This window comes from Lissotriton vulgaris, unplaced genomic scaffold (assembly GCF_964263255.1).
Source record: "Lissotriton vulgaris unplaced genomic scaffold, aLisVul1.2 SCAFFOLD_688, whole genome shotgun sequence".
Classification (NCBI taxonomy): domain Eukaryota; kingdom Metazoa; phylum Chordata; class Amphibia; order Caudata; family Salamandridae; genus Lissotriton; species Lissotriton vulgaris.
Genome location: NW_028243991.1, coordinates 29,283 through 45,638, shown reverse-complemented (window position 1 = coordinate 45,638; position 16,356 = coordinate 29,283). Strand labels below are relative to the sequence as shown.

Genomic DNA, 16,356 nt, shown 5'->3' with positions numbered 1-16,356 from the left:
GGGTGAGGGTGGTGGCAGTGGGTGATGAAAGAGGGCCATGATAGATAAGGATGAGGGTGATGGCAGTGGGTGATGAAAGAGGGCTGTGACAGATAAGAGTGAGGGTGATGGCAGGGGGTGATGGAAGAGGGCTGTGACAGATAAGGATGAGGGTGATGGCAGTGGGTGATGAAAGAGGGCTGTGACAGATAAGGATGAGGGTGATGGCGGTGGGTGTGATGAAAGAGGACTATGACAGATAAGGATGAGGGTGATGCAGTGGGTGTGATGAAAGAGGACTATGACAGATAAGGATGAGGGTGATGGCAGTGAGTGATGAAAGAGGGCTGTGACAGATAAGGATGAGGGTGATGGCAGTGGGTGATGAAAGAGGGCTGTGACAGATAAGGATGAGGGTGATGGCAGTGGGTGTGATGAAAGAGGGCTGTGACAGATAAGGATGAGGGTGATGGCAGTGGGTGATGAAAGAGGGCTGTGACAGATAAGGGTGAGGGTGGTGGCAGTGGGTGATGAAAGAGGGCCATGATAGATAAGGATGAGGGTGATGGCAGTGGGTGATGGTAGAGGGCTGTGACAGCTAAGGATGAGGGTGATGGCAGTGGGTGTGATGAAAGAGGGCTGTGACAGATAAGGGTGAGGGTGATGGCAGTGGGTGTGATGAAAGAGGGCTGTGACAGATAAGGATGAGGGTGATGGCAGTGGGTGATGAAAGAGGGCTGTGACAGATAAGGGTGAGGGTGATGGCAGTGGGTGATGAAAGAGGGCTGTGACAGATAAGGGTGAGGGTGATGGCAGTGGGTGTGATGAAAGAGGGCTGTGACAGATAAGGATGAGGGTGATGGCAGTGGGTGGTGTAAGAGGGCTGTGACAGGTAAGGATGAGGGTGATGGCAGTGGGTGATGTAAGAGGGATTTGACAGATAAGGATGAGGGTGATGGCAGTGGGTGTGATGAAAGAGGGCTGTGACAGATAAGGATGAGGGTGATGGCAGTGGGTGTGATGAAAGAGGGCTGGGACAGATAAGGATGAGGGTGGTGGCAGTGGGTGATGAAATAGGGCTGCGACAGATAAGGATGAGGGTGATGGCAGTGGGGGATGGAAGAGGGCTGTGACAGATAAGGATGAGGGTGATGGCAGTGGGTGATGAAAGAGGGCTGTGACAGATAAGGGTGAGGGTGATGGCACTGGGTGATGAAAGAGGGCTGTGACAGATAAGGGTGAGGGTGATGGCAGTGGGTGTGACAAAGAGGGCTGTGACAGATAAGGATGAGGGTGATGGCAGTGGGTGGTGTAAGAGGGCTGTGACAGATAAGGATGAGGGTGATGGCAGTGGGTGATGAAAGAGGGCTTTGACAGATAAGGATGAGGGTGATGGCAGTGGGTGATGAAAGAGGGCTTTGACAGATAAGGATGAGGGTGATGGCAGTGGGTGATGAAAGAGGCCTTTGACAGATAAGGATGAGGGTGATGGCAGTGGGTGATGAAAGAGGGCTGTGACAGATAAGGATGAGGGTGATAGCAGTGGGTCTGATGAAAGAGGGCTGTGACAGATAAGGATGAGGGTGATTGCAGTGGGTGTGAGAGAGGGCTGGGACAGATAAGGATGAGGGTGATGGCAGTGGGGGATGAAAGAGGGCTGTGACAGATAAGGGTGAGGGTGATGGCACTGGGTGATGAAAGAGGGCTGTGACAGATAAGGGTGAGGGTGATGGCACTGGGTGATGAAAGAGGGCTGTGACAGATAAGGGTGAGGGTGATGGCAGTGGGTGATGAAAGAGGGCCGTGACAGATAAGGGTGAGGGTGATGACAGTGGGTGATGGAAGAGTTCCCATGATAGATAAGGGTGAGGGTGCGGGCAGTGGGTGATGGAAGAGGGCTGTGACAGATGAGGATGAGGGTGATGTCAGTGGGTGATGGAAGAGGGCTGTGACAGATGAGGGTGATGGCAGTGGGTGATGAAAGAGGGCTGTGACAGATAAGGGTGAGGGTGATGGCAGTGGGTGATGAAAGAGGGCTGTGACAGGTAAGGATGAGGGTGATGGCAGTGGGTGGTGAAATAGGGCTGTGACAGGTAAGGATGAGGGTGATGGCAGTGGTGATGAGAGAGGACTGTGACAGATAAGGGTGAGGGTGATGGCAGTGGGTGATGAAAGAGGGCTGTGACAGATAAGGGTGAGGGTGATGGCAGTGGGTGTGATGGAAGAGGACTGTGACAGATAAGGATGAGGGTGATGGCAGTGGGTGATGAAAGAGGGCTGTGACAGATAAGGGTGAGGGTGATGGCAGTGGGTGATGAAAGAGGGCTGTGACAGATAAGGATGAGGGTGATGGCAGTGGGTGGTGAAATAGGGCTGTGACAGGTAAGGATGAGGGTGATGGCAGTGGGTGATGAAAGAGGGCTGTGACAGATGAGGATGAGGGTGATGGCAGTGGGTGATGAAAGAGGGCTCTGACAGATAAGGATGAGGGTGATGGCAGTGGGTGTGATGGAAGAGGGTTGTGACAGGTAAGGATGAGGGTGATGGCAGTGGTGATGAGAGAGGACTGTGACAGATAAGGGTGAGGGTGATGGCAGTGGGTGATGAAAGAGGGCTGTGACAGATAAGGGTGAGGGTGATGGCAGTGGGTGTGATGGAAGAGGACTGTGACAGATAAGGATGAGGGTGATGGCAGTGGGTGATGAAAGAGGGCTCTGACAGATAAGGATGAGGGCGATGGCAGTGGGTGTGATGGAAGAGGGCTGTGACAGATGAGGATGAGGGTGATGGCAGTGGGTGTGATGAAAGAGGGCTGTGACAGGTAAGGATGAGGGTGATGGCAGTGGGTGATGAAAGATGGCTGTGACAGATAAGGATGAGGGTGATGGCAGTGGGTGATGGAAGAGGGCTGTGAAGGATGAGGATGAGGGTGATGGCAGTGGGGGATGAAAGAGGGCTGTGGCAGATAAGGGTGAGGGTGATGGCAGTGGGTGATGAAAGAGGGCTGTGACAGATAAGGATGAGGGTGATGGCAGTGGGTGATGAAAGAGGGCTGTGACAGATGAGGATGAGGGTGATGTCAGTGGGTGATGGAAGAGGGCTGTGACAGATGAGGATGAGGGTGATGGCAGTGGGTGATGAAAGAGGGCTGTGACAGATAAGGATGAGGGTGATGGCAGTGGGTGTGATGAAAGAGGGCTGTGACAGATAAGGGTGAGGGTGATGGCAGTGGGTGTGATAAAAGAGGGCTGTGACATGTAAGGATGAGGGTGATGGCAGTGGGTGATGAAAGAGGACTGTGACAGATAAGGGTGAGGGTGATGGCAGTGGGTGATGAAAGAGGGCTGTGACAGATAAGGGTGAGGGTGATGGCAGTGGGTGTGATGGAAGAGGACTGTGACAGATAAGGATGAGGGTGATGGCAGTGGGTGATGAGAGAGGACTGTGACAGATAAGGGTGAGGGTGATGGCAGTAGGTGATGAAAGAGGGCTGTGACAGATAAGGGTGAGGGTGATGGCAGTGGGTGTGATGGAAGAGGACTGTGACAGATAAGGATGAGGGTGATGGCAGTGGGTGATGAAAGAGGGCTGTGACAGGTAAGGATGAGGGTGATGGCAGTGGTGATGAGAGAGGACTGTGACAGATAAGGGTGAGGGTGATGGCAGTGGGTGATGAAAGAGGGCTGTGACAGATAAGGGTGAGGGTGATGGCAGTGGGTGTGATGGAAGAGGACTGTGACAGATAAGGATGAGGGTGAAGGCAGTGGGTGATGAAAGAGGGCTGTGACAGGTAAGGATGAGGGTGATGGCAGTGGGTGTGATGGAAGAAGACTGTGACAGATAAGGATGAGGGTGATGGCAGTGGGTGATGAAAGAGGGCTGTGACAGATAAGGGTGAGGGTGATGGCAGTAGGTGATGAAAGAGGGCTGTGACAGATAAGGGTGAGGGTGATGGCAGTGGGTGTGATGGAAGAGGACTGTGACAGATAAGGATGAGGGTGATGGCAGTGGGTGATGAGAGAGGACTGTGACAGATAAGGGTGAGGGTGATGGCAGTGGGTGATGAAAGAGGGCTGTGACAGATAAGGGTGAGGGTTATGGCAGTGGGTGTGATGGAAGAGGACTGTGACAGTTAAGGATGAGGGTGATGGCAGTGGGTGATAGAAGAGGGCTGTGACAGATAAGGATGGGGTGATGGCAGTGGGTGGTGAAAGAGGGCTGTGACAGATAAGGATGAGGGTGATGGCAGTGGGTGATGAAAGAGGGCTGTGACAGATAAGGGTGAGGGTGATGGCAGTGGGTGATGAAAGAGGACTGCGACAGATAAGGATGAGGGTGATGGCAGTGGGTGTGATGAAAGAGGACTGCGACAGATAAGGATGAGGGTGATGACAGTGGGTGGTGAAAGAGGGCTCTGACAGATAAGGATGAGGGTGATGGCAGTGGGTATGATGAAAGAGGGGTGTGACAAATAAGGATGAGGGTGATGACAGTGGGTGTGATGGAAGAGGGCTTTGACAGATAAGGATGAGGGTGATGGCAGTGGGTGATGAAAGAGGGCTGTGACAGATAAGGGTGAGGGTGATGGCAGTGGGTGTGATGGAAGAGGGCTGTGACAGATAAGGATGAGGGTGATGGCAGTGGGTGTGATGAAAGAGGGCTGTGACAGATAAGGGTGAGGGTGATGGCAGTGGGTGATGAAAGAGGGCTATGACAGATAAGGGTGAGGGTGATGCAGTGGGTGATGAAAGAGGGCCGTGACAGATAAGGGTGAGGGTGATGACAGTGGGTGATGGAAGAGTTCCCATGATAGATAAGGATGAGGGTGATGCAGTGGGTGATGAAAGAGGGCTGTGACAGGTAAGGATGAGGGTGATGCAGTGGGTGATGAAAGAGGGCTGTGACAGATAAGGATGAAGGTGATGGCAGTGAGTGATGAAAGAGGGCTGTGACAGATAAGGGTGAGGGTGATGGCAGTGGGTGATGAAAGAGGGCTGTGACAGGTAAGGATGAGGGTGATGGCAGTGGGTGGTGTAAGAGGGCTGTGACAGGTAAGGATGAGGGTGATGGCAGTGGGTGAGGAAAGAGGGCTGTGACAGATGAGGATGAGGGTGATGGCAGTGGGTGATGGAAGAGGGCTGTGACAGATAAGGATGAGGGTGGTGGCAGTGGGTGATGAAAGAGGGCTGTGACAGATAAGGGTGAGGGTGCGGGCAGTGGGTGATGAAAGAGGGCTGTGACAGATAAGGGTGAGGGTGCGGGCAGTGGGTGATGAAAGAGGGCTGTGACAGATAAGGGTGAGGGTGATGGCAGTGAGTGATGAAAGAGGGCTGTGACAGATAAGGATGGGGTGATGGCAGTGAGTGATGAAAGAGGGTTGTGACAGATAAGGATGAGGGTGGTGGCAGTGAGTGATGAAAGAGGGCTGTGACAGATAAGGATGGGGTGATGGCAGTGAGTGATGAAAGAGGGTTGTGACAGATAAGGATGAGGGTGGTGGCAGTGGGTGTGATGAAAGAGGGCTGTGACAGAGAAGGATGAGGGTGATGGCAGTGAGTGATGAAAGAGGGCCGTGACAGATAAGGGTGAGGGTGATGGCAGTGAGTGATGAAAGAGGGTTGTGACAGATAAGGATGAGGGTGGTGGCAGTGGGTGTGATGAAAGAGGGCTGTGACAGAGAAGGATGAGGGTGATGGCAGTGGGTGTGATGAAAGAGGGCTGTGACAGATAAGGGTGAGGGTGATGGCACTGGGTGATGAAAGAGGGCTGTGACAGATAAGGATGAGGGTGATGGCAGTGAGTGATGAAAGAGGGTTGTGACAGATAAGGATGAGGGTGGTGGCAGTGAGTGATGAAAGAGGGTTGTGACAGATAAGGATGAGGGTGGTGGCAGTGGGTGTGATGAAAGAGGGCTGTGACAGAGAAGGATGAGGGTGATGGCAGTGGGTGTGATGAAAGAGGGCTGTGACAGATAAGGGTGAGGGTGATGGCACTGGGTGATGAAAGAGGGCTGTGACAGATAAGGATGAGGGTGATGGCAGTGGGTGATGAAAGAGGGCTGTGACAGATAAGGGTGAGGGTGATGGCAGTGGGTGATGAAAGAGGGCTGTGACAGAGAAGGGTGAGGGTGATGGCAGTGGGTGATGAAAGAGGGCTGTGACAGATAAGGGTGAGGGTGATGGCAGCGGGTGATGAAAGAGGGCCGTGACAGATAAGGGTGAGGGTGATGACAGTGGGTGATGGAAGAGTTCCCATGATAGATAAGGGTGAGGGTGATGGCATTGGGTGATGAAAGAGGGCTGTGACAGATAAGGGTGAGGGTGATGACAGTGGGTGATGGAAGAGTTCCCATGATAGATAAGGGTGAGGGTGCGGGCAGTGGGTGATGAAAGAGGGCTGTGGCAGATAAGGGTGAGGGTGATGCAGTGGGTGATGAAAGAGGGCTGTGACAGATAAGGATGAGGGTGATGGCAGTGGATGTGATGAAAGAGGGCTGTGACAGATAAGGATGGGGTGATGGCAGTGAGTGATGAAAGAGGGTTGTGACAGATAAGGATGAGGGTGGTGGCAGTGGGTGTGATGAAAGAGGGCTGTGACAGAGAAGGATGAGGGTGATGGCAGTGGGTGTGATGAAAGAGGGCTGTGACAGATAAGGGTGAGGGTGATGCCAGTGGGTGATGAAAGAGGGCTGGGACAGATAAGTGTGAGGGTGATGGCAGTGGGTGATGAAAGATGGCTGTGACAGATAAGGATGAGGGTGATGGCAGTGGGTGGTGTAAGAGGGCTGTGACAGATAAGGGTGAGGGTGATGGCAGTGGGTGATGAAAGAGGGCTGTGACAGATGAGGATGAGGGTGATGGCAGTGGGTGATGGAAGAGGGCTGTGACAGATAAGGATGAGGGTGGTGGCAGTGGGTGATGAAAGAGGGCTGTGACAGATAAGGGTGAGGGTGCGGGCAGTGGGTGATGAAAGAGGGCTGTGACAGATAAGGGTGAGGGTGCGGGCAGTGGGTGATGAAAGAGGGCTGTGACAGATAAGGGTGAGGGTGATGGCAGTGAGTGATGAAAGAGGGCTGTGACAGATAAGGATGGGGTGATGGCAGTGAGTGATGAAAGAGGGTTGTGACAGATAAGGATGAGGGTGGTGGCAGTGAGTGATGAAAGAGGGCTGTGACAGATAAGGATGGGGTGATGGCAGTGAGTGATGAAAGAGGGTTGTGACAGATAAGGATGAGGGTGGTGGCAGTGGGTGTGATGAAAGAGGGCTGTGACAGAGAAGGATGAGGGTGATGGCAGTGAGTGATGAAAGAGGGCCGTGACAGATAAGGGTGAGGGTGATGGCAGTGAGTGATGAAAGAGGGTTGTGACAGATAAGGATGAGGGTGGTGGCAGTGGGTGTGATGAAAGAGGGCTGTGACAGAGAAGGATGAGGGTGATGGCAGTGGGTGTGATGAAAGAGGGCTGTGACAGATAAGGGTGAGGGTGATGGCACTGGGTGATGAAAGAGGGCTGTGACAGATAAGGATGAGGGTGATGGCAGTGAGTGATGAAAGAGGGTTGTGACAGATAAGGATGAGGGTGGTGGCAGTGAGTGATGAAAGAGGGTTGTGACAGATAAGGATGAGGGTGGTGGCAGTGGGTGTGATGAAAGAGGGCTGTGACAGAGAAGGATGAGGGCGATGGCAGTGGGTGTGATGAAAGAGGGCTGTGACAGATAAGGGTGAGGGTGATGGCACTGGGTGATGAAAGAGGGCTGTGACAGATAAGGATGAGGGTGATGGCAGTGGGTGATGAAAGAGGGCTGTGACAGATAAGGGTGAGGGTGATGGCAGTGGGTGATGAAAGAGGGCTGTGACAGAGAAGGGTGAGGGTGATGGCAGTGGGTGATGAAAGAGGGCTGTGACAGATAAGGGTGAGGGTGATGGCAGCGGGTGATGAAAGAGGGCCGTGACAGATAAGGGTGAGGGTGATGACAGTGGGTGATGGAAGAGTTCCCATGATAGATAAGGGTGAGGGTGATGGCATTGGGTGATGAAAGAGGGCTGTGACAGATAAGGGTGAGGGTGATGACAGTGGGTGATGGAACAGTTCCCATGATAGATAAGGGTGAGGGTGCGGGCAGTGGGTGATGAAAGAGGGCTGTGGCAGATAAGGGTGAGGGTGATGCAGTGGGTGATGAAAGAGGGCTGTGACAGATAAGGATGAGGGTGATGGCAGTGGATGTGATGAAAGAGGGCTGTGACAGATAAGGATGGGGTGATGGCAGTGAGTGATGAAAGAGGGTTGTGACAGATAAGGATGAGGGTGGTGGCAGTGGGTGTGATGAAAGAGGGCTGTGACAGAGAAGGATGAGGGTGATGGCAGTGGGTGTGATGAAAGAGGGCTGTGACAGATAAGGGTGAGGGTGATGCCAGTGGGTGATGAAAGAGGGCTGGGACAGATAAGTGTGAGGGTGATGGCAGTGGGTGATGAAAGATGGCTGTGACAGATAAGGATGAGGGTGATGGCAGTGGGTGGTGTAAGAGGGCTGTGACAGATAAGGGTGAGGGTGATGGCAGTGGGTGATGAAAGAGGGCTGTGATAGATAAGGATGAGGGTGATGGCAGTGGGTGATGAAAGAGGGCTGTGACAGATAAGGGTGAGGGTGATGGCAGTGGGTGGTGAAATAGGGCTGTGACAGATAAGGATGAGGGTGATGGCAGTGAGTGATGAAAGAGGGTTGTGACAGATAAGGATGAGGGTGGTGGCAGTGGGTGTGATGAAAGAGGGCTGTGACAGATAAGGATGAGGGTGATGGCAGTGGGTGTGATAAAAGAGGGATGTGACAGACAAGGGTGAGGGTGATGGCAGCTTGTGATGAAAGAGGGCTGTGACAGATAAGGATGAGGGTGATGGCAGCGGGTGATGAAAGAGGGCTGTGACAGATAAGGATGAGGGTGATGTCAGTGGGTGTGATGAAAGAGGGCTGTGACAGATAAGGGTGAGGGTGATGGCAGTGGGTGATGAAAGAGGGCTGTGACAGATAAGGGTGTAGGTGATGGCAGTGAGTGGTGAAAGAGGGCTGTGACAGGTAAGGATGAGGGTGATGGCAGTGGGTGATGAAAGAGGGCTGTGACAGATAAGGGTGAGGGTGATGGCAGCGGGTGATGAAAGAGGGCTGTGACAGATAAGGGTGAGGGTGATGACAGTGGGTGATGGAAGAGTTCCCATGATAGATAAGGGTGAGGGTGCGGGCAGTGGGTGATGAAAGAGGGCTGTGGCAGATAAGGGTGAGGGTGATGCAGTGGGTGATGAAAGAGGGCTGTGACAGATAAGGATGAGGGTGATGGCAGTGGATGTGATGAAAGAGGGCTGTGACAGATAAGGATGGGGTGATGGCAGTGAGTGATGAAAGAGGGTTGTGACAGATAAGGATGAGGGTGGTGGCAGTGGGTGTGATGAAAGAGGGCTGTGACAGAGAAGGATGAGGGTGATGGCAGTGGGTGTGATGAAAGAGGGCTGTGACAGATAAGGGTGAGGGTGATGCCAGTGGGTGATGAAAGAGGGCTGGGACAGATAAGTGTGAGGGTGATGGCAGTGGGTGATGAAAGATGGCTGTGACAGATAAGGATGAGGGTGATGGCAGTGGGTGGTGTAAGAGGGCTGTGACAGATAAGGGTGAGGGTGATGGCAGTGGGTGATGAAAGAGGGCTGTGATAGATAAGGATGAGGGTGATGGCAGTGGGTGATGAAAGAGGGCTGTGACAGATAAGGGTGAGGGTGATGGCAGTGGGTGGTGAAATAGGGCTGTGACAGATAAGGATGAGGGTGATGGCAGTGAGTGATGAAAGAGGGTTGTGACAGATAAGGATGAGGGTGGTGGCAGTGGGTGTGATGAAAGAGGGCTGTGACAGATAAGGATGAGGGTGATGGCAGTGGGTGTGATAAAAGAGGGATGTGACAGACAAGGGTGAGGGTGATGGCAGCGGGTGATGAAAGAGGGCCGTGACAGATAAGGATGAGGGTGATGGCAGCGGGTGATGAAAGAGGGCTGTGACAGATAAGGATGAGGGTGATGTCAGTGGGTGTGATGAAAGAGGGCTGTGACAGATAAGGGTGAGGGTGATGGCAGTGGGTGATGAAAGAGGGCTGTGACAGATAAGGGTGTAGGTGATGGCAGTGAGTGGTGAAAGAGGGCTGTGACAGGTAAGGATGAGGGTGATGGCAGTGGGTGGTGTAAGAGGGCTGTGACAGGTAAGGATGAGGGTGATGGCAGTGGGTGATGAAAGAGGGCTGTGACAGGTAAGGATGAGGGTGATGGCAGCGGGTGATGAAAGAGGGCTGTGACAGATAAGGATGAGGGTGATGGCAGTGAGTGATGAAAGAGGGCTGTGACAGATAAGGATGGGGTGATGGCAGTGGGTGATGAAAGAGGGCTGTGACAGATAAGGGTGAGGGTGATGGCAGTGGGTGATGAAAGAGGGATGTGACAGATAAGGATGAGGGTGGTGGCAGTGGGTGTGGTGAAAGAGGGCTGTGACAGAGAAGGATGAGGGTGATGGCAGTGGGTGTGATGAAAGAGTGCTGTGACAGATAAGGATGAGGGTGATGGCAGTGGGTGTGATGAAAGAGGGCCGTGACAGATAAGGGTGAGGGTGATGACATTGGGTGATGGAAGAGTTCCCATGATAGATAAGGGTGAGGGTGATGGCAGTGGGTGATGAAATTGGGCCGTGACAGATAAGGATGAGGGTGATGACATTGGGTGATGGAAGAGTTCCCATGATAGATAAGGGTGAGGGTGATGGCAGTGGGTGATGGAAGAGTTCCCATGATAGATAAGGGTGAGGGTGATGGCAGTGGGTGTGATGGAAGAGGACTATGACAGATAAGGGTGAGGGTGATGGCTGAAGTGGAGGATGGATTAGTGGCAGTCAGGGTTGGAGGAAGATGAGGGTGTAGTAGTGGCAGAGGGGTGATGATGTGAGGGTAGGCATCTTGTAGAGGAGAGTTATGACAGGAGGGTGATGACGAGGTGAGTCTGATGTCAGAGGAGACTGAGGATTGAAGTGTCATTGACTGACAAGTGTGATGGTGGATAAGGGGAGTGAGGGGTTGGAGTTAGAATATGTCTTTCGAGAGTGTGATGTCATGGTAAGAGTAAGCCAGGATAGGTTAATGGCAATATTTGGTGAGGTTTTGGGGCTTAAAGATATATGATAAACCATGTAATGTCTATTAACTGAAAAGAACACAATTTTGTGACGCACCTTTTCTATTTTATTGCCAAAATCTACCAAATGCTGGGGGCCTGCACGATGCTCATTCACTTCAAGCTGCTCCACATGTGTCGAAGCTGCTGAGGATCACTTGGGAGTCAAGAGACAGACAGACAGACTGCTGCTGGTGCTAGAAGAGAGGGCCTTGGGAGTCAGACACAGGTTTCTTGAGTAAAAGGCTGACTTCAGTAATGTCTGCAAACCTCACTTGGCTGTCAACTGTAGAGCGAGCTGATATTTAACGGGATATTTGAGATAAACAGTGAATCAATGCAGGGGTGTTTCTGTCTCCTGTGAGGCACATTGCACTGTTTATCTCAAATATCCCGTTAAATAACAGCCCTGCATTGATATGCCTGTGAATGTGTAATGATGCTAATGCATTAGTAAACTTTAAGCACATGTGCAAACAATAACACAAGTTTACGTTATGTGAATGTGTAAAGCACACTATCCCCGCGAGGGTTTCTTGGCGCTGCCTCAGCCCCTCTTACCTTGTACTTCTGCTCCGCATCCTTCAGGGGGATCACACGGTGCTCTCTGTGTGCCGGGGCCTGCCAACAGTCCAGGCACAGGAGTTCATCATCGGTTTCACAGAAAAGCCGCAGCTTCTCCCCGTGCTCCTCACACAGGCTTCCAGGCGCTATCTGCAGCTCCTTCACCATCTCCACTATGTTTGCGAGTCTCTTGTTCGGTTTCATTTCCTTTTCTGGGTCAAAGCGCTGCCTGCACTCCGGGCAGGCCTTCTCCAGGTCCTCTTTACCCTTAAATGTGTCAAAGCAGGAGAGGCAGAAGTTGTGTCCGCAGTCCAAGGTCACAGGGTCAGCGTACAGCTCCCTGCAGATGGAGCAGGTGGCCTCTTCCTGGATCCTGGCCCTGGGGTCTGCAGCCGCCATGTCTGAAACAAGCTTAGATTACTCCTAGAATGTAGTACAGCCAGATAAACTACAGTCAGCACTTTGATATAGGAAACAATAGGATACATTTAGTACAAACTCACACAGAGTTAAGGCCTGCAACTTCTACACAGACGTTTCAACTTAAAAGCAGCTTTAGGCCTCAGTAGAAATACAGGCCAAGACCTCTGCACGGGAAATAGGCCAGAAGATAGCATATTACAAGGGACAATGAGTTTAGCTGAACTTATCAGGTCACACAGTTTGCTGAAAGGTCAGGAAATGTCCTGCAGTCACAAAGATACGCTACTGCATGAAGTGTAAATCATATCTTCTTCTAGACTCAGAAACCAGTAGTGTTTTAAACGTTGGAGCTACAAAAACCACAAACCACAAGCCCATCTGCTAGAGAGACTGAGCTGGAAGGTGTCAATCATGTCTTCTGTAATCTGCTACTAATGCCCGCACACATAGATTAAGCACGCACACACAATGGACTGGCCCAGGTGCAAGCCTTGAACTGCTCATAATGACATGGATGTCGCTTCAGTTGAAAACCACAAGTTACCCTTACACGATGCTAGGCATGATGGATGAAACCACAGGTCAGAGGTCAGATAAGTGTGGCCAAAAAGCATTAGACAAAAATATAATCACTCTCTTTGCAGGGAAAGATATGTATGTACAATGTTGTTAATAACGGTTAAAGTCTGTGAATAGACAAACCACTGAGGAGGTTGTCGTGTTTTATCTAGGACCCCGATCAATATTGTGACCTTATGCCCCTATACGGCTACAATCAATACATATCCCTATACTGGCATAATAATCAGATCCATATTTTCAGCAAGTCGCCTCTGCAGTCCATGACACATCAGAAGCCACTTCCTTAGATTCCTAGATAGCACACCGAGTTCTTTCGACATACCAAACCTCCAGCAACCTGGGAAAGCCCCTCTTGCTTTGTTTTGATTTGTAATAGAACTCTAACGAGCACTGTAAGAACGACCAGTTCTTAGTGACATCTTTATTGACGTCTTATGTCCAAAAACGTACGTCAAACTCAGCACCTTTCAGGTATAAATAATACCGACGTTGCCTTAAGCAGACACAACGGTGGTGGTGAATATGAGAGCGGAACAGCTGTCCCCTTGCAGAAAGCCCAGCACATGCGAGAAGCCCACGGACGCTGCCCCTCCTCTTTGACGCGCGGAGAAAGACGCTGTCTTTTCTCCTGCCGAGAAAATCCAGCTCCGGTGTTTCCAGCCTACCCTTGCGGGTGACTGGAATATCGAGTCCTGAGAGGAGATACCAGACCTCCACCATTCTATTCCAGAGGTATGGTGCTGACTAAACCCTTAGAGAGAATTCTTGTAGCAAACTCTTGGCAAAACCAACTTACCTTAAACTGTTACTTACTCCCTCCCATGTATTAGGCTTAGGTCAGGTACACCGGGGTAGGCATAGTTAGTAGCACCAGTTGAGGTCGTTAGCCAATGTATATATGAATGTATATATTTTATTCATTTTAACCATCTTATGGCTAAGAAACCATATCAATGCTTTTACAGTGTTACTTTGTGATACTCATATTACTGTACGCACTATTTATAATAACAAGTCTTGCAATTGTGGCAATTCATTTCTCTTGCATGAGAAGGAAGACTGTTCAATAAATAATACCTTTTATTGAAAAAGCCCGTCTCTCTATTCTCTGCATCCTGGTGAACGTAATTTTGCACAACTGACTGAGTGAAATAGCTGTCTATTGTTTCACACGACTCTAGAGATTGACTCCTATTCTGAGAAGCAAAGTTGGCATGTTTATGCGGTTGTTGGAAAACTGAATCCCTTCTTGTCTGAGCCAAAGAAGCTGATCACTTCCTATTCAGTCAAGAAAGTTTCCAGTGACCTCTGAGCTAGCTGGTACAAACCCAATTAAGTCTAACATAGTCAGTAGAGATCTAGAAGACCGCACTCCTACGTCTACACTGCTGTTTATGTTATTCCAATGCGCAGGGCCTATAGGGAAAATAGGAACTACACTACATGGCGCCCAACGTTTGGTAAGGCGATAAAACGAATGCAAGACGTTAGAGTAACTCAGTCGTGCTTTTTCACACAGACCCTTTCTCCCGTAAATACTCCAATAGACGTCTGGAGTGGGTGAAAGGTTACAATCCACCTGAACTTAGTAGGAAGAGATTCCTATGTAGAGTTTCTGGTTTATTCAACGTTGAAGGATACAGTGTTCCAAAATATTGTGCACCTAATCTTTGTCTCCTTGAAACCTGATCTGTAACAAAAGCCTTTCTGACAGTAAAATGCCAGATAGTGAAGACGAAAGGGAAGCAGCTAGACTAGCGGCCCTACTAATAGAGGAAGACACAAGTCTCCTACAGACTGACCGGAATGCTATCATCATTCCTGTCAACATAAGAAAAACTATAACTTTAAAACTTATAGAAAACGGACTTACCTCACGAGGTGGTACAGTCATTTTCGTGATAGAGGCACACGAATATCGGCAGACAGAGGTATTCTATTCATGGATAAACTTTCCAGCAGCAAACGCTACAACACACGAATTCCACTATTACAAAATAGAGGATCCACCGGATGAATATGCTCCTTTCGAGGACATTGAAATCCCATTAAAATACCAAGAGCACCTGCTCTGGTTTAAAGGCGCCCTAAAACATAATGATAACATTACCAGGCTCGGTCCACTAGGTAGACCAGGAGCAACGTTGCCGGTTCTAGCCAGCTACACACCACATCCGGACATTGATAAAATGTCCCGCGAAGAACTTTTAGCACAGCTAAAATTACTAATTAAGATACATAGACAGTTAGTCCAATATGTAATGCGGACTGCAACAATCCAAACAGCTGTTAATGTTCCACAGCTGACCCCTCATCAGGGGAACACAAATAAAATTACACCACAGAACATACAAAACTTTGAGAATAGACAAAGGCGCAATAATATAAGGCTGCTTGGAATTGAGGAAGGGAAGGAGGGGGGTGACGTGCGTGCCTTTGTTGTTGACTTGTTCAAAGAGGCTTTCCCAGAGATTGACAAGTGGGATTGGGATAAGGAAGTGCAGCGGGCCCATCGCTTCCCTCTGACACAAAGAAAGAACAATGTAGGCTCTAAATCAAGGGCCATATTGGTGTATGTGGGAAATTTGCTGCTAAGGGAGGAGGTAATCAGTAAGGCAAAGCCAGTGGCCTAACGGTCATACAAAGGTATAACTTTTTTTGCTCGTCCGGACTTCTGCACACTACTGTGGAGAGAAGATGGCGCATGAGGCAGCTAATAACACCCTTCCAAAATGTAGGATGTGAGGTATATTTGATGTTTCCCTGCCGTCTCAAAGTTTGTTTCAATGGTCAGTTCAGGTCGTTTTATTCTGAAATAGTGGCACAGGAGTACCTGACTTACTTAAGAGAAGGGAAGGCGCAATGAGAAGGAAAGGCGCAAAGCGACCGGGCTGCAGCTATAAGACAAGCAGCCCATCTGACATAGTAAAAAAGAAGGAAGGAAGAGAAAGGAAGGGAGCTGCACAGATCAGTCTGGCTATGTAGGATTAAGAAAGGGATAGTGGGAGAGTGGGGGGGAGAAGCTTCCTAGGGGGGCTCGGCTGTCAGACATAGGTCAACATTGACCTATTTGCCAGTAAGGGGGGGGCGGGAAGAGGTTTGGGGAGGGGAGGGGAGGGGGGGTGCAGGGCACGGTACAGCAGCAAAAGTTTGAACTATTCACAGAATAAGAGGTGAGAGAGAGGGGGGATAGGGCAAGGTGTTTGGGGCTTGAAGGAAGGAAGGCACTATTTGGTGGTTGGCACAAAGTTAAAAAATCAAGAAATAATGGAAAAACAAATATGGTTAATAAATGTATGAGTATATATGGTAACAAGCTAAGAACTTATTTATGGGGACTAGATATGTAACATGGAATGTCTGCGGTTTAAATGATGCCCAGAAAAGGTTAAAGGTTTCAGTTGCATTAAGACAAATGAATGTTGATTTTATTTTTTTACAGGAAACACATGTCATGGCCTCGCAAGAATATCTTTTGAAACAGTTGGGTTTTCATGTATTAGTAAACTTGCGGCAAGGTGTCAAAAAAAGGGGGGTAGCTATATTATCTAGGAATAAAAATGTGTTCATGAGAAAAAAGGCACAGGATCAATGGGGGAGACGGGCAATGATTGAGTG

The 16,356-nt window shown here is 50.1% G+C and overlaps 1 protein-coding gene across 1 annotated transcript in view; it reads right to left on the bottom strand.

Moving 5' to 3' along the window:
- The window catches only part of LOC147668182 (tripartite motif-containing protein 26-like), a 326,889-nt gene extending 314,757 nt beyond the window's left edge, over positions 1-12,132 (bottom strand). Inside the window, exon 1 of the mRNA XM_086948720.1 lies at positions 11,731-12,132. Coding sequence (XP_086804846.1) covers positions 11,731-12,132 — 402 coding nt within the window. The remainder of the gene's footprint in view (positions 1-11,730) is intronic.
- Positions 12,133-16,356: the final 4,224 nt, after the last annotated feature.